The sequence below is a fragment of the Chelonia mydas genome, chromosome 1, assembly GCF_015237465.2.
Source record: "Chelonia mydas isolate rCheMyd1 chromosome 1, rCheMyd1.pri.v2, whole genome shotgun sequence".
NCBI lineage: Eukaryota > Metazoa > Chordata > Testudines > Cheloniidae > Chelonia > Chelonia mydas.
The window spans coordinates 22642635-22667655 of record NC_057849.1 but is presented as its reverse complement, the minus strand read 5'-3'; the positions used below and the strand labels follow the sequence as shown (position 1 = coordinate 22667655).

Sequence of the window (25021 nt, the reverse complement as noted above, 5' to 3'; positions counted from 1 at the left end):
TCCCTGGCTGAAGCGCCCGAGGGCCGGATTAAAATGGCTGGTGGACCAGATGCAACCTGCGAGCCGTAGTTTACCCACCCCTGATCTACTGTGAGCCCATAATGTTTGACTATTCAGATCCCTCTATAAAGGGTTTGTACATGTATTTGCACAGTTAAAGTATGAAATGAGCAATGATAAATTCAGTCTAATGGAAAAAATATAAATAAAAGATGGGAAGGACTGAAATCCACAGGCTCTTATCTCTCCTCCTGCACCCTGGCATTTAGAATTTCAAGGAAATGTATGTGGGATAGTTCCAGCTGAGCCTAGCAAATGATCTCTGCTCAGTGTGGGCAGAGAAGATGAGAAGCTCTTTCCTCCCTACTAGTCCCTGCCAATATGCTAGGAAAGAAAATTCTTTCCCATCCCTGATTTGGCAATCAGTTTGATAGTTCTTGGGGTACCCAGGGCTGAGAGTCACCTTGTTACCCCCAGCCTTCAGCATGAAGGAGACTTGCTTGTGCTTAATTGGACGTTGGCTCCCTGATACTACCAGCTTGTTAGCCATCCAAACAATCTCCTCTGGGTTATGCCAGCTCTTATTTTTCTATGCGGGTTAACAATTGGTATACCCAGTACTCAAGTCTTCTTGAAGTGTTCCCTGTAGTGTCCAGCCTCTTTTCCACTGACGGCTCACAGAAATGCCACATCTGCTGTCCCCAAAGGAACAGTGCTTACACCAGCTTGTATGATTCAACTCAGGATCAACTTCTTGCTTAATATCACAGCACTGAGATACATTTATAGTGAAAACTATAGTAAGTTTTTATTATCCAAGATTTAAGAGGTAGTAAGGGTAATGGAAGCGAAAGGTTACCTATAAAACAAAATCATAATACGTTTTCTAGAGACTAGACTTGACTTAACAGGCTAACCTCTTGTCTAAAGAAGTTTTTCTTACCCTAAGTGTCCTCTGCAGCATTTCAACTAAGACTGGTTTCATGAATGTAAATGAACTGCCCTTTTACTTCCTAGGTCCGGGATCACAGGGTGTCTTCTCTGTTCCCCAGATAGTCCAGCAAACCTTTGAAGTGATAAGGTTGCCTTCCACCTCTGTATGATTTCTTTTTTGACTTGATATTTCTGTTGACCTTGTATGTAAATTGGCCACCATTGTGTTAGCTTACAGTACTTAATTTACCTGCCGACAGGTAAATAAACATCTTTTGTCTGACAGGAAACCTGTTTCTCCACTTCTGCTGTGATACAGACTCTTTAAGACCATATTTTCAGTATACATATATAGCGTTTGTGTGTACATTTCACAACAATAGTAATGACTAAAGTGACCATTGTTTTCATTAAAACCTCACATGGCATTCTTTGATGAACAAGAATGTACTTACCAGAATCAGGATATTATTGTAACCCCATTGCCAGTTGGCATTGAGTTGTCATGGGTCACACAGTGTAAGCTTATTCATGTGAGCAAGAATCATCATAGTTAAGATTCTAATCCCATTTATACTCAATCGTTGATATCAAATTTTCCATGTATGGGTCCCAATTCTGTGGATTTTGTGAGGAGTGTCCTAGGGAGAGAAGAAAATGCAGCTATTTTTGCTCATTAGCTATGATTTAAACTATTTCCTGTTTTTTCCCCACCCTTTTGTAAACATCAGTTTTTTAAAGTTAGACCAGCAGGAATTTTCAAAAACAAATTCTACTCCCAGACAGACTACTTGTCATGTTAGAGTGTTGAAAGTGGTCTAATCATTGGAACTTCAGTGGAGATTCAGTTGGCCTGGGCTTGGAATGTAAAAGGCTATCATTCCTCCCCTCCCCGTCCCAAGCTATGAAAAATCAGTCACTTCAGCTGAAACAGAATTTTTCTGTTTTAGTTATCTGATGCATTGTATATTTGGACGCAATACAATGTCCATATAACCATACTTTGCATGATGATTTAGGTTACAGTGGTATTTTCAGATATAACTCTTGGCTTTTTGTAAGTGAACTAAGGGGGAAAAAGACCCGTACCATCAGGTGATAACCTCTGTCTCCCCACATATAGCTTAGCAAAACGCAGCACTAGTATGTATTAATTGTTGTATCAGTTCTCGGGGATCCGTTTTCAGAGGCAAAAATAGTCAGTGACAAGATTTAGCATTCATTTTATGCACATACCTGCGACAGGGCATTAGTTATAAAGATCTTTACCCTATGAATGAATCCATGTCATCCTTGGGCTGTAGAATTAGCTGCAATGGATAAAACTAGAGATTACAATAAGGATGTAACTTCTTCCAGGCCCTGAATCCCGTTTAGCAAGACTCTTGTTTTGAAAATTCACTAAACTGCTGATTCAAAATTCATTTTTCCAATGGCACTGGCTTTTCTGCCCAATTCATTTCTTCTAAAGTTAGCACATAAGGAAAAATTATGTGATAGATGACTTTCAGGAGGACATTTGTAATATGTATAGTAGGTAATACCCTTACTCAGACCAGTAGGGAGGAAGAGGAAATAAATTTGTTCCCATACGTGCAAGCTGTTCAGCTCTCGCCAAATCCTGATACCTCTTCACTATAGGTTGTTGACAAAACTTTTTTGTTAATCTGTTGAAATGGAAACGTTTCACAGATATGGTTCAAGATCAGTGAAATTCTGCCAGAAACAAGGCAGGCTTCTTGGGGGCTTACCTGCCCACTTCCTCTTCAGCCCTCCTCATAGACTTCCCTGGACCCAGCGCTCCCAGGATCTCCACAAAATGGAATGACCATTCTCCACCTAGCTCTCCTCTTCACTCTTTATACATTGGAAAACTTCTAAAGTAATTAAAAATAGGGCTGAGTGAGTCAGTATTCAGAATTCTTTTCATAGCAACCCTTCTTACTGGCTAGCAAAAAACTCTTCCTTTCTTCAAAGGGACTCTGAAGCATACATGTGCCCAGTAGGGATTTAACAGTATTTAATCCTAAACAAATGTTGAAAGGGTCATTAGAATAGCAGTACACTGGATTAAGCAAGTATTTCACAACTTCTGGAGAGTTTCCCCTCAAGAGAATCCTGTGCAGGCTAGAATGTAGCGTTGAGAGAGTTTTTTATACAAGTACGAAAAGCCATGTGGCTGCTTAGAAGGCTTGGAAAGAGGTTTCTTTACTGATGAGAATTACCACCACCATGGTTTGGGGGGGAACGAAGGGAAATAAAATGCCTGTCTGTCTCATCCTCTGAAATATGATTTATAATCCATGAAGAGTACACTAAAATTGCTCTTCTAAAATGTTTTTAATTGAAATAAAGAAAATGTAATCGTCAGCATAGAAGGCCAAATACTGGTTTTGGTTAGACATGCAATTCCTAAAGTATGAGATACAGACTAGACAGGGTGAAACCTGAATTGATAAGAAAATTTCTCCTTTAGGTTCCTGAATTTATTTAATATGAATAATAATCTTTATGTAGTATTAATAGTAAATCTTCATGCTGCTGAATATCTCTCAAATAAAATCCAATAATTATATTTAAAGGTAATTAAATAACATTCAATACCTTAAATTTAACCTAAGTGTACAGGGAACTAAAGGTAAAGCTGGTCAAGAACTCCTAGTTCACTTCTTAGTACAGGTAGACATTATTTCCTGGTAATATACTGATAGCTTGATTACAAATGCCAAAGTGTTGATGTAGGCAGTATAGGTGAAGAACGCCTTTGTGCTACAATCAGTCCTTGAAGCCACCACATGTGAGCAGTAACTGATTTAAGAAGTTTTGAAAGAGACCTTGCCTGTGGATGCACACCGAACACCGTAAAACAGATATTAAAAAAAATAGTTCTACAGAGGTCTGATCCCTAGCCCGCCCCAACCACAATGTGCACAATGTCCCTTTTTTCAGCTATGGCAGAGCAACATGTTTATGTCTAAGTAATGAGTGCTACAGACGCTCATTTTCAGTTGAAGGGTTTACATTTCATAGCGTGACTACTGCTAATTTGATCTGGTAGAAAAATAGTATAGTTTTCTGCCAGTACATGTCAGAGCATCTGACGTGTATGTGGGGGAGGGGGATTTTGTCTGAAGAGTTCGTGTCTGCAATACATTTACTGCTAATTCACTCCCATTAAAGCAGGCAAGCATAGGATTATTTATTGTTAAGATGTACACTTTTGCTATTGGTAGTAACTAAAGGCCTGATTTTGAGAGGTGCTGAGCACTCAACTCCAAATAATGTGAATGCAAGCTGCAGGTGCTCAGTGTCTTTGAAAATCAGACCTCAAATACGTACTTCATGAAACCAATGCAGTGTGAACCGAAGAATCACAAGACTGTTCGATAGCCAACACTAAATTGGAACAGACCATAAGGACTTTGAAACCAAAGTTGAGTTTTTTTCAAGTTTCTTGCAGGATGCTCTACAACCTTTGTTTAGAAGTTTTGATCTGAGCCTAGCCTTGAAACTCCTAAAAAATAGGATCAAGTGGTCTTTTTATCTTCGAATTGTCATTTCTAGTTACCAAAAAGTTCCATCATAAGGAATATTGTTAGCCTCGTAATCTTCATAAAATTAGATTGGCATTAGAATTGCCAGGTTTACTTTGTAAGTAAAGGAGAAATTGTCTGCAAGTTGGAAGGCAACTTGTCAAACTGATGGTTACATGCCATCAGTTATCCTAACTTGAAGTTGATTTGCATTCAGTGTATCTCTTTGCGTGTATGTAGCTCAAAACATTGCTGCTAGCTGTGCAGAAAGGTTCTACAAATAGGGTATGTTTGAAGAAGAAAAGTTGTAATTATGCCAAATTTTAATGCCTTGTATCTAATTTTAATGCCTGTATGAGAAGTTTGTCCTCGTGTGGCTAATTCTAGTTTAGAGCAAAGGGTCCTTTAATCCTTCACCAATACCAGTTAAAATAGTAGTAAACCCTGTATTCCTCCACTGACAGCTTTGCCCAGAAGTGTGTGGGTTGTTTGTGTTGTTTGCAAATTACGCTACAAATTTTTTGAAAGTTTGATAGCTCTGAGTTAACTAAACTGTTTAAGTGCAGGATTAAATAAGATTCCAGCAGAGCAATAACTTCTTATTGATTCAAATTCTTTTTTTTCTCCATCTAGCGTTTTATCCAGTATCTAGCTTCCAGAAACACGCTGTTTAATTTGAGCAATTTCCTAGACAAAAGTGGATTGCAAGGTAAGGTATCTTCATTCTAAAATCTAACATGGTATTTTAGGGAATAATGAATACTTTATTTTCACAAGTTGTGGTGAACTGCCTCTCTTCTGTTAAAAAATTGCATATCATTCCAAGAAGTGAAATTCTTCATTTTAGAACACTTCTGTGGATGTCATTCATAATCTTCCAGCTGACTAGCATTTGTGGCATTATAGAAAATACTGCCACATGGAAAGAATAGATATAATTTTTTATCTTGTATAGGTGTGATTTTTAGTCATGCTATTTATTCTAGTTCTGAACCAGTTTCCAACAACAGCCAATACAAGATAAAATGAGAGGTTAAAACTCCCATAATGTATTCCAGTTTCATCATGGGGCAGGAGATAGTTCTTGATGCTGGCTGGTACTAGTTGAAACAAAAAGACCAATAGCACTTAATTTTTATTTAAATTGATGGTCATCCAGCTTCCCCCTATGCCTGTGTAGGGTTAATTAAATGAATAAATATGAAATAAAATTTTCAGTTTCCAGGTCGGAAGAAATCAGTTCTACCAGGGAAGAAATCAGTTTAAAAATTAATATAATTGTTTCATAGAGGTCCAGCTGAGATTGGAATCCCATTGTGTTAAGCACTGTACAAGTATATAGTAAGAGACAGGTCATGCTCCAAAGATAACGATTTGATCAGATCAGACTATACTGTATTCTCTCTGCCAGGGGTTCTCAAACTTCATTGCACTGCAGTCCCCTTCTGACAACAAAAATTACTTCACAACCCCAGGAGTGGGGACCGAAGCCTGAGCCTGCCCGGGTGGGAGAGGGGGCCAAAGCCTGAACCTCACTGCTTTGGGCAGGGGGCCAAAACTGAAGCTCAAAGGCTTCAGCCCCAGGTATGGGGCTTGCAACCTGAGCCCCACCACCCAGGGCTTAAGCCCTCAGGCTTTAGCTTCGGCCCCGGGCAGTGGGAGTCAGGCTTCAGCCCTGGGCTCCAGTAAGTCTAAGCCAAACCTGGCGACCCCATTCAAAAGGGATCATGACCCACTTTGGGGTCCTGACCCAAAGTTTGAGAACCGCTGCTCTACACCAAAAGCTTCACATCTACTATCTCACACACTGGGGTCCTCCTTTTATTATTATTATTATTATATTTATTTATTTATTTATTTATTATTATTGAATGATTGAATTCCATCTTGCAAAATTCTACTTGCCTCCTTGTAAGGAAGGGGTAAATAAAATTTTTAACAAGGAAATAACATTTGTAAGTTATCCATTGTCATGGTAAAGGGTAGACAAATACATCTTTGTGCCTGAGCTACTCACTTTTCATGTATTCTGCAAGGCTGGGAGAAGTATAACAAAATAAGAGGTTTCAGAGTAGCAGCCGTGTTAGTCTGTATTCGCAAAAAGAAAAGGAGTACTTGTGGCACCTTAGAGACTAACCAGTTTATTTGAGCATAAGCTTTCGTGAGCTACATCACTCACTTCATCGGATGCATTCAGTGGAAAATACAGTGAGGAGATTTATATACACACAGAACATGAAAAAATGGGTGTTTATCATACACACTGTAAGGAGAGTGATCACTTAAGATGAGCTATTACTAGCAGGAGAGCGGGGCGGGCGGGGAGGAAAAAAACCTTTTGTAGTGATAATCAAGGTGGGCCATTTCCAGCAGTTAACAAGAACGTCTGAGGAACAGTGGGGGGGGAAGTAATGTTGGAGAGCTGCCTATGACCATCACTTATTAGCACTGTAGTGTCCAGGAAGTGGATCTCTTGTGTGGACTGGTCCAGGCTGAGGTTAATGGTGGGATGGAAATTATTGAAATCATGGTGGAATTCCTCAAGGGCTTCTTTTCCATGGGTCCAGATGATGATGATGTCATCAATATAGCGCAAGTAGAGTAGGGGCATTAGGGGACAAGAGCTGAGGAAGCGTTGTTCTAAGTCAGCCATAAAAATGTTGGCATACTGTGGGGCCATGCGGGTACCCATAGCAGTGCTGCTGATTTGAAGGTATCGAAGATAGCTGGGAGTGCTGGTAGCGTAGGGCGTGCGGAGGGAGTCTACATAGCCAGACAATCCTGCTGTCAGGGTGCCAATGCCTGAGATGATGGGGCGTCCAGGATTTCCAGGTTTATGGATCTTGGGGTATTCTATCTGCTACTCAGCCTGGACCTGCTACCGACTTCCTGGACACTACGGTGCTAATAAGCGATAGTCACATAAACACCACCCTATACCGGAAACCTACTGACCGCTATTCCTACCTACATGCCTCCAGCTTTCACCCAGACCACACCACACGATCCATCGTCTATAGCCAAGCTCTACTATACAGCCGCATTTGCTCCATCCCCTCAGACAGAGACAAACACCTACAAGATCTCTATCAAGCATTCTTACAACTACAATACCCACCTGCTGAAGTGAAGAAACAAATTGACAGAGCCAGAAGAGTACCCAGAAGTCACCTGCTACAGGACAGGCCCAACAAAGAAAATAACAGAACGCCACTAGCCATCACCTTCAGCCCCCAACTAAAACCTCTCCAAAGCATCATCAAGGATCTACAACCTATCCTGAAGGACGACCCATCACTCTCACAAATCTTGGGAGACAGGCCAGTCCTTGCTTACAGACAGCCCCCCAACCTGAAGCAAATGCTCACCAGCAACCATACACCACACAACAGAACCACTAACTCAGGAACTATCCTTGCAACAAAGCCCGTTGCCAACTGTGTCCACATATCTATTCAGGGGACACCATCATAGGGCCTAATCACATCAGCCACACTATCAGAGGCTCGTTCACCTGCACATCTACCAATGTGATATATGCCATCATGTGCCAGCAATGCCCCTCTGCCATGTACATTGGCCAAACTGGACAGTCTCTACGTAAAAGAATAAATGGACACAAATCAGATGTCAAGAATTATAACATTGATAAACCAGTCGGAGAACGCTTTAATCTCTGGTCACTCAATTACAGACCTAAAAGTCGCAATATTACAACAAAAAGACTTCAAAAACGGACTCCAACGAGAGACTGCTGAATTGGAATTAATTTGCAAACTGGATACAATTAACTTAGGCTTGAATAAAGACTGGGAGTGGATGGGTCATTACACATAGTAAAACTATTTCCCCATGTTTATTCCCCCCACCTCCCCACTGTTCCTCAGACGTTCTTGTTAACTGCTGGAAATGGCCCACCTTGATTATCACTACAAAAGGTTTTTTTTCCCCCCTGCCTGCCCCGCTCTCCTGCTGGTAATAGCTCATCTTAAGTGATCACTCTCCTTACAGTGTGTATGATAACACCCATTTTTTCATGTTCTGTGTGTATATAAATCTCCTCACTGTATTTTCCACTGAATGCATCCGATTAAGTGATCTGTAGCTCACGAAAGCTTATGCTCAAATAAATTGGTTAGTCTCTAAGGTGCCACAAGTACTCCTTTTCTTTCTGAAAATAAAAGAGCAAAAACTAAATGAACTCCTGTACATGCTGTAGTAGGAACCAATTGCTTGAAATTGTAATTGTTTCAGTCAGATGTCTCTTTGTTTAGAGTAGGTATCAGGCAAGAAACAGATACTGGTCCCTATTCCCAGGTTTCCCCACTGCTACATGTAATTCTGTTCATGCTTGGAGCCATTCTTAAAAAGTTACTCATTTGCGTGTACTGAAATTGCCATTTTGTCTCCAACTTTGCACTTTATATAGCTGCTTCAATTTTGTTTTGCCATAATTGTAGTATAGTATACATACTCTTGCTGATGGCTGTGGACAGCAGTTTTCATTGTGGTATATGACTCAAAACTGTCAAGCTGAGACTTAATTTTCAAGGGGAGACTGGTATAGAATATGAAAAGAGACCTTTACCATCTAACTCCAGTGTTTCCTCTGGGGAATAAAGCAGAGGATAGGATTTCTTGGCCTGCACCCATAGGAAATATTTTTGGATGTAATTAAGATACGTCAGTCTAATCCTACAATCTTTGTGTGTGCAAAGCCCCACTTATTAATGTCAATTTAGTTCAGTGCATTTTGCTGTATTAACTTTTAAAAGAGTATGTATGGACTTTGAGATTGGCTCTGAAAACATAAGACTTTTGTACATACATGTATGCTAATAAAGAAATCTTATAACAAATAAATCAATAAGCATATATAGGCACTTTCTATGCTAGGAGCCACAAATTTATATAAAAATACTTAATCTGTTCACTGACTTCCAGGAGATCGTTAACTTCAGATGGTAAAGGAAATTACACAGTATTGTGACATCTCTAGATATTTGCTACATAATATATATAGATTTTTCAAGGTGTGTGCTATACAGTGTATAGCTCTTAACACTACAATATTTTTAAATGTGCCAAAAAAAATTGACAGCAGTCTTTTGTAACAGTTTTTTATATATTGGTGGATTAAGGGAAAACTTGTAAACAAAAACAATCTATAAGTGTGTATCTTATTGCCTAGTCAGAATAATTGGTTTTGTATAAAAATTGACTGGAGGAAGGATAAGCTGTTGAAACCTTTTCTCTTTTAGGGTATGACATGTCCACATTTATTAGACGGTATAGTAGGTATCTGAATGAAAAAGCAGTTTCTTACAGACAAGTGGCTTTTGACTTCACCAAAGTAAAAAGAGGGTAAGAACTGTAGTTTTTATTTTACTTATCTTTAAGATGTGGCTTGCAGTACATACTAACAAGCTGTTCTCAAATAACCAAGTTGGTTATCTTTTCACTGGTATTGATCAATATACTCTGTGCATTATGCACCAAAAATGTCAGTGCAGTTGAGTTGTAATGTGTCTTCAGAAATTTTGGGGAGCACTGTCTTTTGAAAAAAATGAAACGGAAATCAGTCTGTGCATCGGATTGAAGCAACTGGTGGTAGCTACCTGATCTGGCCAATAAAATGTTTCTTGATATGCCAGAAAACTGTCTTGTGTTTGGCACCATTGGTTTTTAACTACACTTCTCATTTGAGAAGATTATGGAGATGGGCATTTATGTGAAATACCTTGCTGTACTGTCTGTTCCTTCTTCATGCCACTCTCAAAGTGGCTGTTTGTACAGTCCATAGTACTATAATGTACTATGGTAATTACACAGAATGACCATCATGCCCTTTATGGGATGGGGAGTGGGGGAAGACACTTGATCAATTTATGTATCTATGACATACAGTGGCTAACTGCTGGTTAAGCAACTGCTTTAGATATGGCATACCTTAAAGCCGTGGTGGCTCTAATGTAGTTGAAGCAATAAATTAACCATGCTTCAAGTGAATGTTCACATGGATTCTGCTCTTGGTGCTCATGTTCCCTATTGACACAAGATCTGGTTCTTTTGGCCAACAGCACTTGCTGGGGCCAACCCTGTGCCCCAGATGTCTTTTTGCCCCCACCCCCACCAGTGGTATAAAGGGTGGGACTAGCCATCCCGCAGTTTCTACTTCCTGCAGCAGCAAGAAGGAACCCTTGCAGTGTCGTCCTGCTTCTCTGTGACTGTGTTATAGTTGGTGGTAGTGATTAGTTAGTGTAGCTGTTAAGTAGTTAACTTTGTTTGCCTGTATGCCTTAAAAAGAGAATTTTTATTGCTCCTTTTACGAACCTTTCATGCTTGTTAGGCATCCACCTTCATTCTTCAGCCACCTTATCCCCCGAGATACTATTGAAGCAAGAGATGGACTCTTCTTAAAGTAATGGGAATAAAATCCCCTGACTGTGAACTCACCATACCAAAGAGAAAAAAAGATTGGTGTCCCATTCTGGGCATTTGTCTCAACGAGTTTGTTCATCATTTCAAGCTCGGGATGGTGATACTGGTCTTCCCAAGAGTGTTTACTAAGTACTTGGCAGTGGTAGCAGCTCGCTTAAGGAGGCAAGGAATCCAGGTCTACCCTTACCTCGATAATGGATTGATCCAGGGAATATCACCTCTGTAGGTGATCTTAAAGCTCTTTGCCACATTGGGCCTCAAAATCAGTGGAGAAATACCCACACTTACTTTTATTTCAAAGCTTAGAGCTCATAGAAGCAGTGTCAGCAAGAGCTTATCTTCCACAAGACTCCAAACCATAGTGGACCTGATCAGCTACAAGCTCACTCAGAGACATCAGTAAGACCATGACTCAGACTTCTGGGACATACAGCCTCATATTTCTGAGACAGCTTGCCAGACTTTGCCTAGTCTCCAGGAAAGGGTAGTTGAAATCAGTGCATCTACGCAGCAGATCCCCATATAGCCATGTTGGTCAGGATTCCACAAGAAATCCTGTCCACATTAACTGCAAAAGACCCGTTGCAGGTGTGCAACGTAGTACTTTTCTCTGCACCTCTACCAACTAAAACTCTGACACATGTCTGCACCCAGGGATGGGAGGCTCATCTAGATCACTTTGTAACTTAGGGCCTGTGGTCCCTTCCTGGAGCTCATCTGCACATAAACGTCCTGGAACTGAGCCATCCGCTTCGCATGCAAAGCATTCCTGTCTCAACTGCACGGATCTGCTATTCCAGGGCTGATATAGCACCACAACTATGCATTATGTCAACAGACAGAGAGGTTAGGTCATCTCCACTCTGCCAGGAGGCCATTTGGCTCTGGGCTTAGTGTATTCATCACTGGACCATGCCACTGGCCCTGCATCTTTCAGGTGTTCAGAGCTCGCTTTCAGATCACTTCAACAGACAGTTCTCAGACAACCACAGGTGACTGGTCAAGAACCCAGTGTTGCAGAGCGTCTTTCCCAAGGGGGGGATATCCAAACAGACCAGAATAAGAAATGCCAAGTATTCTGCTCCACGAGGGTTTCCAGTACAGGCTCCCTGTCGTATGCCTTTCTCATCCACTGGTGGCAGGCCTGATATATGTCTTCCTTCCAACTCTCATATTACAGAGAATGATGAGGTAGCTGAGACAAGATGCATGATTGATAATCATGACAGCCCTGATGGGGCCAGGCAGTTCTGGCATTCAGATCTGGTGAACCTCTCAGTGTAGCCCGCAGTCACTTTGCCTTTGATGCCCAATAGCCTTGAGAACCATCAAATTTTACAGCTGGACCCATTTTTGTTAGCCATGATCTAGACTGTCAGATATAACTGACATCCCCCAAAAGAATCTGTGGATCTGAAATTTAGAATATTCTGTTCCAAAACAGGAAAGCCTCAACTAGACTAAGTTAGCTTCATAAATGAAAGAGGCTTTCTATTTGGGCATCTTGTCACCAGCTGTCTTCCCTCAACAACACCCATTCAGCAATATTGGACTATACACTAGTCCTGAAACAATGTGGACTTTCTGTTTGTTCCATAATGCTTCATCTAGTAGCAGTATCTGCAAATCACCTCTCTTTACAGGACTGCAGTGTATTTTCTCGCTCTACACTGGCTAGATTCCTTGAGTGCATTATTAATGTTTCTCCCCCAGCTTGTGCTCCCCCTCCTTCTGGGTCCTCAGTGTAACAGGATTCAGGGTCCCCCACATTGAGCTCTTAGCAACTTGTTCCCTGTATAACCTACCAATGAAGACTGCCATTACATCAGCTTGAAGGGTAGGGAAGATTCAGGCACTCAGGGCGGATCTCCCTTATTTAGGGTTCCATAAGAAAAGGCCTCATCCCATGTTCCTGCCCAAAGTTTTTTTGATGTTTCAGATGAACAAGTTTATTCATCTCCCAGTTTTCTTCCACAAGTCTGGCTCATACCCTGGGAAAGCTAAACTTCATACACTTGACCTAATGGTATTAAGGTGGAATCCCTATAGACAATTACTTGGAGAGAATGGTTACTTACAGCAACTGTGGTTCTTAGAGATGTTGTCTACGTGGATTCCATGACCTGCTCTCCTTCCCCATTACTGCAAAGTTGTACTCCTCTGAGATGCTGTATTGGTGAAGGAACTGAGGGACGATTGATCCTGATCTGTCTTTTATGCCCATGGAGCGGGCAAGAATATCTAGGATGCAGCTGTGGCCCCAACACACACTACTAGCAAAAAGAACCCAACCTTGTCCACCTAGGGTCCAGGTGCACCAAGAGTGTGATCCTTGTGGACACCCCTCTTGAAGAAGCACATCTACTGTAGGGTAGTTAACCATCCTTTCACCACCTGACCAACAGGCGAAAGGACTGTTTTTAATTGTGAGGAATTCTGTTAACAGGAGAAAGTTATTGCTGGTGTTCGTTCCTTGACATGTTTGGCTTTTTCCAGCTGTAATAATCCTCAGCCTATTGTGCTGCAGAGAGTCCAGTGGATTCTGATTTTTAGTTTGAACAAGCAAGAGGTTATAAGAGGTAGAAGTTTTAACTTTGGTATCAAGCCTTTTTACATAAAGTGAATGTTGTTTTTAAGTCCGTGTAGTGTAGAAAGCAAATGTTTACTATCAATTTTTGTTGTTCGTTTCGTCCTAGGGCACCTTCTTTTTCTCTTAGCCTTTGTGTCTTCTCTGGGTATCTAGTTTAAAATATCAACCAAATGAAAGTTAAATAGACACAGATAACTGACATTCTCTTTAAAAAAAAAAAAATCCAGTTATTTTATTAAAAAAAACTTGTCAAGTGTAATTGTAAGACCTTGTTCAGTGTTCCTGTAACTTCAGATTTCCAGACAGTATATTTATAATCCTACGTTTTATGAATGCTTTTAAAAGATGTTAGCGAGACAAGGTGGGTGAGGTAGTATCTTTCATTGAAACAGTTTCTGTTGGTGAGAGAGACAAGCTTTAAAAGATCTTGTCACACTGATTTGACTACTGTTTTACGTTTCACTAATAACCCTAGATTTACAATTGAAACAACATTTAGGCAATTAGAAAAGTGTAGGCAATTTCTGTTTCAGAAATAGGTTTCAAAAGCTTATTTGAAAAGGGTTTTTTAGAATTTTTTAAAATTTGTGTTTGAAACAAGCTTTTTAAAATGCTGCTAATACTTCTATAGCCACCTCTTGCATCATAGATCACAGTGTAATAGTTCTGAGCATGGCCATTTCTGTTGGTCTCGGAGAATAGAGATCAGTCCTTGAAGACCCCGTAACAGGTGTGCTGTCTTCTGGCCAAGGAGAGCTGGATGTTGCTCTTCTGGACAATCGTTGCCATTCTTTTGGCCAGACAAATTGAATATTACAAGGCATGCCCCTTACTTCAGTCGTCTGAATATGCTGCCTCTGGCATTGCTGTTCTTTTGATCTGTTTCATATGCTCCAGTGTTTCATATTCCTAATAAAAATATTCTTTCATAATCCAATTGGTGGTTTGTTTTCTGTTTTGTTTGCATAATAGGGCTGATGGAGTCATGAGGACAATGAACACAGAAAAACTCCTTAAAACTGTACCAATTATACAAAATCAGATGGATGCACTTCTTGACTTCAATGTAAGTTTAATTTCTGCACACATCAGAGACACTGTCAATTAACACAGCTGGACTTTTCCTCCACAGCTTTTCACAAGCTATGAAAACAAGTGATGCAATATGTACAAAGTAAAATTCCCTTCCATATTTTTAACTTGTTGTGTCCAGTCTAATATTGTTCGTTTGAAGAGCAAAATATACCTGGAACATTGCCTGGTACGCTTAACATGAAGTACTGATGGCCTAATAAGACAACCGCTTCATTAATGTTCATTTAGGGGTACATGCGTTCAGTAAGTTTTTTAAATAAACAAAATTTACTCTAATTATTCTTTTGGCCCTTCTAAATATGTGATATATTAGTCATGTATTTTTGTTGACCTTCTTTTCTTTGATTGTTTAACTTGTCATCTTTGATGCTGATAGAAGTTCCATTTAACTTGGAATGGTGCCATGTTCTATAAACAGTACATTTGCTAATGGAAGGCATGTCTTTGGGTAGAATATTGAAATGTAATTATTAATTGGAAGTTTTCTGATAAAATGTCAATCCAGATGAGCTAACTTTCTTTCTAATCTCCCTAGGTCAATAGCAATGAGCTTACAAATGGTGTAATAAATGCTGCCTTCATGCTTCTCTTCAAAGATGCCATTAGACTCTTTGCAGCTTATAATGAAGGAATTATTAACCTTCTGGGTAAATATTACTCTACTCTGCAGGAGTAGTTCTTTGTGTTTTCAGTAAACAAGGGTATATAAATTTTTTCAGAATTTATAGCTGTTTGGATCTTTAAAGAATAAGGCAAAACATTCTATCTTCATGTACTGCTTTAAAAAAATCTTCAGTTTTTTGGGACAGCTTTATTGCCAAGGATTCTTTTGCCTTGTTAGTACTTTCCTTACATGTAATCCAAAGTATGCAATTTCCTAAAAACAAAGTCCAAGAATTTTTGGCATAAAAAATTATTTTTCCTTGAACTGATTTTCCTCCTGTCACTGAGAACCTCGACTCAAAATCAAATAGCAAAATTGACAGTTTTTTCTCCACTGTGAATTGTTAAAGAAGCATAGAGAGTTTAGCTTCCATAGTTAGAACTTAATTCTAACAGTGTTTATAATCTTTTGTATGTATTATATTTGGATATTTGGCTGGCTGCGAAGGTTTTTATGTTGTTGCTCATCCCTGTGAAACGAGTACCTGCTCTCAACGATAGCATGATCTATCACAGGGGTAGGCAAGCATTCCAAAGGCAGCATGTGAGCTGATTTTCAGTGGCACTCACACTGCCCGGGTCCTGGCCACCGGTCCGGGGGGCTCTGCATCTTAATTTAATTTTTAAATGAAGCTTCTTAAACATTTTAAAAACCTTATTTACTTTACATACAACAGTAGTTTAGTTATATGTTATAAACTCATAGAAAAAGACCTTATGAAAATGTTAAAATGTATTACGGGCACGTGAAACCTTAAATTAGAATGAATAAATGAAGACTCGGCACACCACTTCTGAAAGGTTGCTGACCCCTGATCTATCACATAGATAGGGACCTACCAAATTCACAGCCATGAAAAATGTGTCACGGGCCGTGAAATCTGGTCTCCCCCCATAAAATCTGATTTTTGTGTGCTTTACAGATTTCACGGGGGAGACCAGCATTTCTTAAATTGGTGGTCCTTACCCAAAAGGGAGTTGCGGGGGCAGGAGTCATGGTATTGCCACCATTACTTCTGCACTGACTCCAGAGGTGGGCGGCCAGAGAGCAGTGGCTGTTGGCCAGGTGCCCGCTAGCAACAGCACAGAAGTAAGAGTGGCAATACCATACCATGAGATCCTTATTTCTGCACTGCTGCCTTCAGAGCTGGGTGGTCAGAGAGTGGTGGCTGCTGACTGAGGGCCAAGCTCTGCAGGCAGCGGTGCAGAAGTAAGGATGGCAATACCATACAATGCCATCCTTATTTCTGCACTACGCTGCTTTCAGAGCTGGGCTCCCAGCCAGCAGCCACTGCTGCCCAGCTCTGAAGGCAGCGCCGCTGCCAGCAGCAGCGCAGAAGAAAGGGTGGCAGTACCGCAACACCCCCCTCTCCTCTCCCACTCCCCCCCCCCCCCCCCCCCCAACGCACACAATAACCTTGCAACCACCACAATAACCTTGCAACTCCTTTTTGGGTCAAGATCCCTACAATTATGACACCATGAAATTTCAGATTTAAATAGCTAAAATCATGAAACTTATGATTTTTTAAATCCTATGACCATGAAATTGACCAAAATGGACCATGAATTTGGTAGGGCCCTATACATGGAGTATGCCTTAAAAGCTGAATTACTTATATCTTTTCATGTGCCAAAACACTGGAGGGACAGAGGAACTTAAACCTGTAAGTAATATTAAAATTTAAGTTAAAAGGAATGACTTATTTTAGCATCTTATTCCTGGTAGTAAACTAGGCAGATCTAACTTCTTCAGGAACCCCAGCATGTTGGTCTCATTCTGGCTCCCCCAAACTCTGTTTTATCGTGAGGGAACAAGCCTTTTTTAACTGGCATGGGTTTTTTTCCTGTGTTCCTGGGCTTTGGCCTTTCTAGTCCAAAACTGGTTTCTCAGGTTGGCTGGGAAGTAGGGTAAAATCTTCAAAGCGAACAGTTCAAACATTGTCCTTAGCAACCCACAAGTGTTTGCAGAGTAAAAATCCCAGTAACCAGGTCAACATCAGTATTCAGAAATTACAAAGCAGCTTCAATTGTGCTACACCCACTTTGGTTTTTTTTAACTGGTGGGAGGAAGTTAATCTGTGTTCATTGTTACAGTTGCCTCTGTAAACAGCCTGCTTAGTAACTCCACCTATTTGACCAACTTTTTATGTTTGTCAGATAACCTTGTGGCTTGGCATTGGGATTTCCAGATACAGATACATGTACTAAAATCTCTAACCATGTTAAACATTTTTGGAGACTGAACCAAAAACATCAAGTGTTAGAGAGAGGGAAAACGTACAAAAATCATTTAATTTTGTCTTTGTCTTGGCCAGCATAAGCATTGACACCAATATTAATGTTGCCTGCTCTTCCATCTCTCATGCGGCATCATAGTTGCCTCCACCATTAATGTGGAAAAGTGAAGAAACAAGGCTGCAGATACTTTCTTTTTTCACAGTGACGAGTGAAGTAACTTTTGTCTTGCATTATAGTTACTTGTACATGTTAAAAATATATACAGTATATTTATTTCTTATGTGACTTGAATACTTTTCCCATCTTCAGAAAAATACTTTGACATGAAAAAAAACCAGTGCAAAGAAGGCCTTGACATATATAAGAAGTTCCTCACTAGAATGACAAGGATCTCCGAGTTCCTCAAAGTTGCAGAGGTAAATCTTAACTGGGCCAGAATTGCCTTCATGCTCAAATAGTTTATAAAATACTTAACTCTGATAAAGCAGCTACGTTTCCTTTCCATTTGGCAGATTTAATGTCCATCAAGGAGCATTTTATCAGAGTTTAATGGGGACCAGCTCATTAAGGGCCTGCATATTGAAAGAAATACATTTTTCAACAGTTCTTTGCTGAGAAGTAGCTGTTCTTTGCTGAGAAGAGGATACAAGAATAAATATATAAATGTCCTACTGTATAAGAGGCTAGTAGCTACTGTGGTCCAGGGAGATAATGCATGTTAGCTTGTATACACACACAAAATATGCTCCGCTTAGTCTTCTTTAAAAAGTAAAATTCGGAAGAAGAAAAGTGTGTGTGGTGGTCTTTTTCTTTCTGAGACACGTCTAGCCCTTTTTTTGTTTTGCACCAACAATTCTGCTATGTCAAACTTGAGAGATGAAAGAATTTGAGGATCAGCATTAAATCAGAAAGCAGTGGCTGAAGCTGGTAATAGGGGATTTCACAAGGAGTTTTACAGCATCTAAAAAACTTCTGTTGCATGCAGTGCATTTTTTTTTTGTTTTTTTTTGGTTTTTTCTTGTTGGTTCAGTGGGTTGTAGCATGCATTCTTCTGAAGCTTTGCTGAACTAATGTCCTTCAGAAGAGATTTCAGTCTGAGCAGTAGAGTGCTAATTTAAGTGTCCTGGTCAAATTCCAGAAAGGGTCATTATGTTCTGCCTATCTAAAATTCTCCCTGCTGCAGTTTGTCGGATTTGGTACTTATCATCACTTTACGGTTCTAAATTGTTGTGTAGTGTCAGTCTGCACTGTGAAACCCATATGATGTTTTACAACAGAAATGGCTGTTCAGTTAAGATGTCTATGTTGTATAGCTTGTAGAGTGATCTGGAACTTGGAGGTTAAGAGGGGCTGTATCAATGCAATATACTATTTTTGTACTTCCAACTACATACTGTGTCAGTAGTTCTCAGTGCTTACATTCTATAAACTACTTTGTAAGGAACGGAGATTCATGAGAGCATTTCTCTAACACAAACCATCACCTGCTTGATTCTCAAAATCTCTCCTGTGGACCATCAGGAAGGGCACTCCAAACTTAGATTTGATAACGTTTTAAACTCACTACAGCCAAATATATATATATATATATATATATATATATATATATATATATATATATATATATATATTTTACATAGATTTCCTTTGATTTTTTTTTACGTCTATTTTAATCTAAAAATTTACTAGAGCTCAAATTATGTAAACTAAAAAGAGTATACAGGATTTTTTCTTTTCTTGCATGACATCATGTTAATGTGATTTCTGCTTTTTAACAAGTAATCTTTAAATAAACAGTAGTCAGTTCTAAAGCTCATAAATCTGTTTTGTTACAGCAAGTTGGAATTGACAGAGGAGACATACCAGATCTTTCTCAGGTACATAAATTGTTATGCATATGTGCATACATCTTTCTTTTTCTTTGCATGTTCAGAAAATGTGGAGTCATGTATTGGTTTTCTTGCATACATTATCACCATATTCTTAAATTATTAGATGAGTCATGACAAAATTGAACTCTAACCAGAAAGTCTTTCACTCACAAATTCCACGATGAAATGTATGAAAATGCAAACTAATTACAGTTGCAATATATTACTATTATCAAATTAATGTCATCTTGAGAGCAGAAAATAGAGAATTAAAATCAAATATTTGAATAAACATGAAATTCCTAAGTTTAAAACCAATTTTAAAGTATGATGGAAACTGATCTGTTTGTAGCAGAGGCTCACGTAATGCAGCTTTCACAAATGAGATCCCTTAGCAAGGTGGCTACTCTAAGCAGAAGGCTTCAAAGTGCCATTTAATTACTTGTTAAGACTTTCAGTTTGTGTATATGTATGTGTGTATTGCTTCAGATGGGTACAGCTTCCTTTTTAATCTCAGTTGGCCCAGACTACTCATTTCAATTGTCTGTTTTCTTTATTTTCCAACATTTTCATGGATTTCTTTTTTGATAGGAGCAATCATGAGAAGGGCCCTACCAAATTCATGGCCGTGAAAAATGTGTCACGGACCAGGAAATCTGGCCTCCACCGTGAAATCTGATCTTGTATGTACTATTACCATGTACTACACAGATTTTACAGGGGAGATGAGCGTTTCTCAAACTGCGGGTCCCAACCCAAAAGAGTGTCGTGCGGTGGGGTTTGCAAGGTTACTGTAGGGGGTTCATGGTATTGCCATCTTTACTTCTGTGCTGCCCTCAGAGCTTGGCGGCTGGAGAGTGGCGGCTGCTGGCCGAGGGCCGAGCTCTGCAGGCAGCAGCACAGAAGTAAGGGTGGCAATACCATGGCATGCCATCCTTACTTCTGGGCTGCTGCTGGCGGCGACTCTGCCTTTAGAGCTGGGCTCCCAGCCAGTAGATGCCGTTCTCCGGCGGCCCAAATGTGAAGGCAGTGCTGCCGCCAGCAGCAGTGCAGAAGTAGGGGTGTCAGTACCATGACCCCACCTACAATAACTTTGCAATGCCCCCACTATCCCTTTTGGGGTCAGGACCCCTACAGTTACAATACCATGAAATTTTCAGATTTAAAAATCTGAAAATCATTAAATTTATGATTTTAAAATCCTGTGACCAAAATGGACTGTGAATTTGGTAGGGGCCTACTCATGATTGATAGAACTGGCATAGTAGTGGATGATATTGTACCACTTGATAATATAAAATATTTTTCTCAATTTATTATGTTCTTAGTGCCAAAATACTGTGATGTCAATATTTTGAGCTGTAGACCATGTCCGGTTACCCTCAGTTGCATTCTCTGGCACTGTGGTGACAGGATCATACCTTTCTTTTTTATTTTTTTTAGCTGGTGCCTGGTTTTGTCTTGGATTTTTCATATCTATGCCCTCACTGCCCTTTTGCAGGCACCAAGCAGTCTTCTTGATGCTTTGGAACAACATTTAGCCTCTTTAGAAGGAAAGAAAATCAAAGACTCCACAGCTGCAAGCAGGTATATCTGCCTTTTGGCCTCTTATACAGTTGTGTTAAGAATCAAATGTTAGGTTCCTTACTTTGAAATTCCCATCCTGAAATAGTCTATATGAGTTGTGTTGAAATGAACATCATGTTGCTGTTGCAATACTGAAACAGTTGATGTATTTGGTGCTGTTGACTGCATAGTATTTGTTGGTTAAACAACGTAAAGCTTTCCAGTCTCAGGCCATGTCTACACTACAAAGCTTGCCAATTCAAGTTACATCAGCAGACAGCTGCTGTAGTTACTGTATTGCTTGTCTGTGTGCATACTTGGCTCCCTGCATCTGCTTCTTTCCTTCTTAACTCCCCAGCTGACCCCTTAGCTCCCCTGGCTCATGAAGCTGTACACCAGCCACCTTGACAGCAGCAAGGAAAGATTCAGCTGCAGACTGAGCAGGTGCACAGTGATAGCTGAATGTGCTTTTGATAGATTGAAGTGTCCCTGGCATTGTTTACTCGTTGGATTGATCTGTGTGAAAAATATCCCCTTGATTATAGTTGCCTGTTGTGTCCTGCATAATATCTGTGAAGCCATGGGAGAAAATTTGCCAAAGGGGTGGAGGGTGGAATGGAATGGCTGTTTGTTGAATTTGGATAGACAGACACAAGGGTTATCAGATGAGCTCCGTTCTCTTATGCCAGTAGCGTGTTAATTTCTGCAGGCCCCATTGCAGTAATCGCCGAGGGAAAGTGTCCTTCCGTGGAGGAAGAAATAAGGCTGCCATCCCTAAAACTTTCGATAGAGGATTGCTGTGTACTTCTGTGGAAGTTTCATCAACATCTCTCAGGATTCAAGGGTCATCCCTGTGTACATAAACAAACTGCCCTGCCTAACTCTAGAGGGGAATGAAAAGCAGACAGCAACTCTATTTTTGTTGCTAATTTGGGGGTGCCATCATTTTAATGGAAAATGCATTTACACACTCACCCAAGGTTCTTTCTCCTGTATCTGGCTCGCCTGCTGGGACTGACTAGGTTTCAGTGGAGTCAAAAACAGGTCCTGGCTCACCCCGCCCCCCCCCCCCCGGGCTCACCTGTTCCCTTACCCCTCCTTGCTGGTCACAGCAGGGGCCTGTAACTCGGGGTCCTTGGAAGTATCCCTGGTGGTATGCAGGGTGGTGATGGGGTGTTGGCCAAGTATGGCAAAAAGCTTGATGTAAAAGCAGCAGGTCTGCAGCTCAGCACCCGATCGACTAGACCTCACTGGCTTTCTGGTATGTCTGCTGCAGTTCATTGGCTTTCACGCGGCACTGCTGCTGGTCCTTGTTGCACCCCGTCAAGGTTCCTTCCCCACTCTGAACTGTAGGGTACAGATGAGGAGACCCGCATGAAAGACCCCCTAAGCTTATTCTTACCAGCTTAGGTTAAAAACTTTCCCAAGGTACAAACTTTGCCTTGTCCTTGAACAGTATGCTGCCACCACCAAGCGTTTTAAACAAAGAACAGGGAAAGAGACCACTTGGAGACGTCTTTCCCAAAATATCCCCCCCCCCCCGCCCCCCCCCAAGCCCTACACCCCCTTTCCTGGGGAAGGCTTGATAATAATGCTCACCAGTTGGTACAGGTGAACACAGACCCAAACCCTTGGATCTTAAGAACAATGAAAAATCTATCAGGTTCTTAAAAGAAGAATTTTAATTAAAGAAAAGGTAAAAGAATCACCTCTATAAAATCAGGATGGTAAATACCTTACAGGGTGATCAGATTCAAAACATAGAGAATCCCTCTGGGCAAAACCTTAAGTTACCAAAAGACACAAAAACAGCAATATACGTTCCCTCCAGCATAGCTTATTTTACCAGCCATTAAACAAAAGAAAATCTAACGCATTTTCTAGCTAGATTACTTGCTAACTTTACAGGAGTTGGAAGGCTTGCATTTCTGATCTGTTGCCGGCAAAAGCATCACACAGATGGACAGAAGCCTCCCCCCTCCCCCGCCCCCCCCCTCCAGATTTGAAAGCATGTTGTCCCCTTATTGGTCATTTTGGGTCAGGTGCCAGCGAGGTTACCTTAGCTTCTTAACCCTTTACAGGTGAAAGGGTTTTGCCTCTGGCCAGGAGGGATTTTATAGCACTGTATACAGAAAGGTGGTTACCCTTCACTTTACATTTATGACATGCCCCCCCAAATAACAGAGTGAAACACTGGCTATGATTTCTTCCTGGAGCTCTAGGAGAAAACAGAGTTAATAAGACACATGCACCTCTAAATATACTACTAACTGTATGAAGACAAACAGTATTTTCCACATCTCAAGGACGTTTTTAACCAGTTGATTCTGGGAAACTTTCACAGGAGAGTGCATCAGCCACTTGGTTAGAAGCTCCTGAAATGTGTTGTATGTCGAAATCAAAATCTTGGAGAGCTAAACTCCACCGAATAAGTTTTTTGTTATTTCCCTTGGCGGTATGAAGCCACTGTAGCGCAGCATGATCAGTTTGCAGGTTGAAACGCTGTCCCCAAACGTATGGGCGTAGCTTTCCCAGAGCGTAGATAGTGGCATTACATTCCTTTTCACTGATTGACCAGTGGCTTTCCCTCTCAGACAGCTTCTTGCTGAGAAACATGACAGGATGGAACTCTTGATTTGGTCCTTCCTGCATTAAGACTGCTCCCACACCACGCTCGGACGCATCTGTGGTTACTAGGAATGGTTTGTCAAAGTCTGGGGCCCTTAGCACAGGGTCAGACATGAGTGTCGCTTGATCAGCTCCTTGATCTGCTGTCATTGCATACGCCCAAGAATCATGGAGAGGTTCACCTCTTCCACGCCACCATCACTTTTCCCTTCGTAGTATACACCTTCAGGCCACTCAGCCTCCTCTTCTCCCTGGGCTGTAAACTGACAAACCTTTAATTCTCTGGAATAAAAGGGCTTCAGAGAATTAATAGGGTACACTTTAAGCTTTCGGTTGGAGGTGGGGAATGCTATGAGATAATTAACAGCTCCCAGTCGCTCTTGGACCGTGAATGGCCCTTCCCACGACGCTTCCATTTTATGGGCCTGGAGCGCCTTTAAGATCATGACCTGGTCCCCTACTTTGAAGGACCGCTCTCTGGCATGTTTATCATACCAGGCTTTTTGTTCTTTTTGAGCATCTTTTAGGTTTTCTTTAGCAAGGGCTAAAGAGGTTCAGAGGGTGTTTTGTAGGTTGGTTACAAAGTCCAGAATGTTAGTTCCTGGAGAAGGTGTAAATCCCTCCCATTGCTGCTTCACCAGCTGTAATGGCCCCTTAACCTCGTGGCCATATACAAGTTCAAATGGTGAAAACTCTAAACTGGGATGTGGTACAGCTCTGTAGGCAAAGAGCAACTGCTGCAACACTAGGTCTCAGTCATTGGAGTGCTCATTTACGAATTTACATATCATGGCCCCCAAAGTTCCATTAAACTCCTCCACCAGGCCATTTGTTTGATGGTGGTAAGGGGTGGCAACCAAGTGGTTCACCCCATGAGCTTCCCAAAGGCTTTCCATAGTTCCTACCAGGAAATTAGTTCCTGCATCTGTAAGGATGTTAGAGGGCCAACCTACCCTGGCAAAAATGTCTGTTAGTGCCTGGCACACACTTTTAGCCCTGGTGTTGCTTAGTGCTACTGCTTCTGGCCATCGGGTGGCAAAATCCATGAAAGTCAGTATGTACTGCTTTCCTCTGGGTGTCTTTTTCGGAAAAGGACCCAGAATATCCACAGCTACTCGCTGAAATGGAACCTCAGTGATGGGAAGTGGCTGCAGAGGGGCTTTGACCTGGTCTTGGGGTTTTCCGACTCTTTGGCACACCTCACAAGATCAGAGATAGGTAGAAACATCCTTGCCCATTCACTCCTAGTGGAACGACTTTCCCAAATGGTCTTTGGTTCTGTTCACCCCAGACTGGCCACTAGGATGATCGTGGGCTAAGCTTAAGAGCTTTACCCGATACTTAGTTGGAACTACCAACTGTCTCTGGGGATGCCAGTCTTCCTGGTGTCCACCAGAAAGAGTTTCCTTGTATAAAAGTCCTCTTTCTACAACAAACCTGGATCGATTAGAATATCTGAG

The 25021-nt window shown here is 41.0% G+C and overlaps 1 protein-coding gene across 36 annotated transcripts in view; it reads left to right on the top strand.

Moving 5' to 3' along the window:
• The window catches only part of PICALM (phosphatidylinositol binding clathrin assembly protein), a 114849-nt gene that overhangs the window by 29083 nt on the left and 60745 nt on the right, over nt 1-25021 (top strand). For 35 of the 36 annotated variants that reach the window (XR_005223820.2, XR_005223812.2, XR_005223814.2 and 32 more), the window contains exons 3-9: nt 5100-5175; nt 9728-9830; nt 14470-14563; nt 15128-15239; nt 17806-17912; nt 19332-19373; nt 20869-20954. Coding sequence is in view for 32 of the 36 variants with exons in the window: in XM_037889319.2 (XP_037745247.1) it covers nt 5100-5175; nt 9728-9830; nt 14470-14563; nt 15128-15239; nt 17806-17912; nt 19332-19373; nt 20869-20954 (620 nt within the window). In the remaining 4 variants the exon portion in view is untranslated. Of the gene's footprint in view, nt 1-5099; nt 5176-9727; nt 9831-14469; nt 14564-15127; nt 15240-17805; nt 17913-19331; nt 19374-20868; nt 20955-25021 lie in introns of those variants that run through there. The other variant, XM_043528554.1, reaches the window with a different exon arrangement.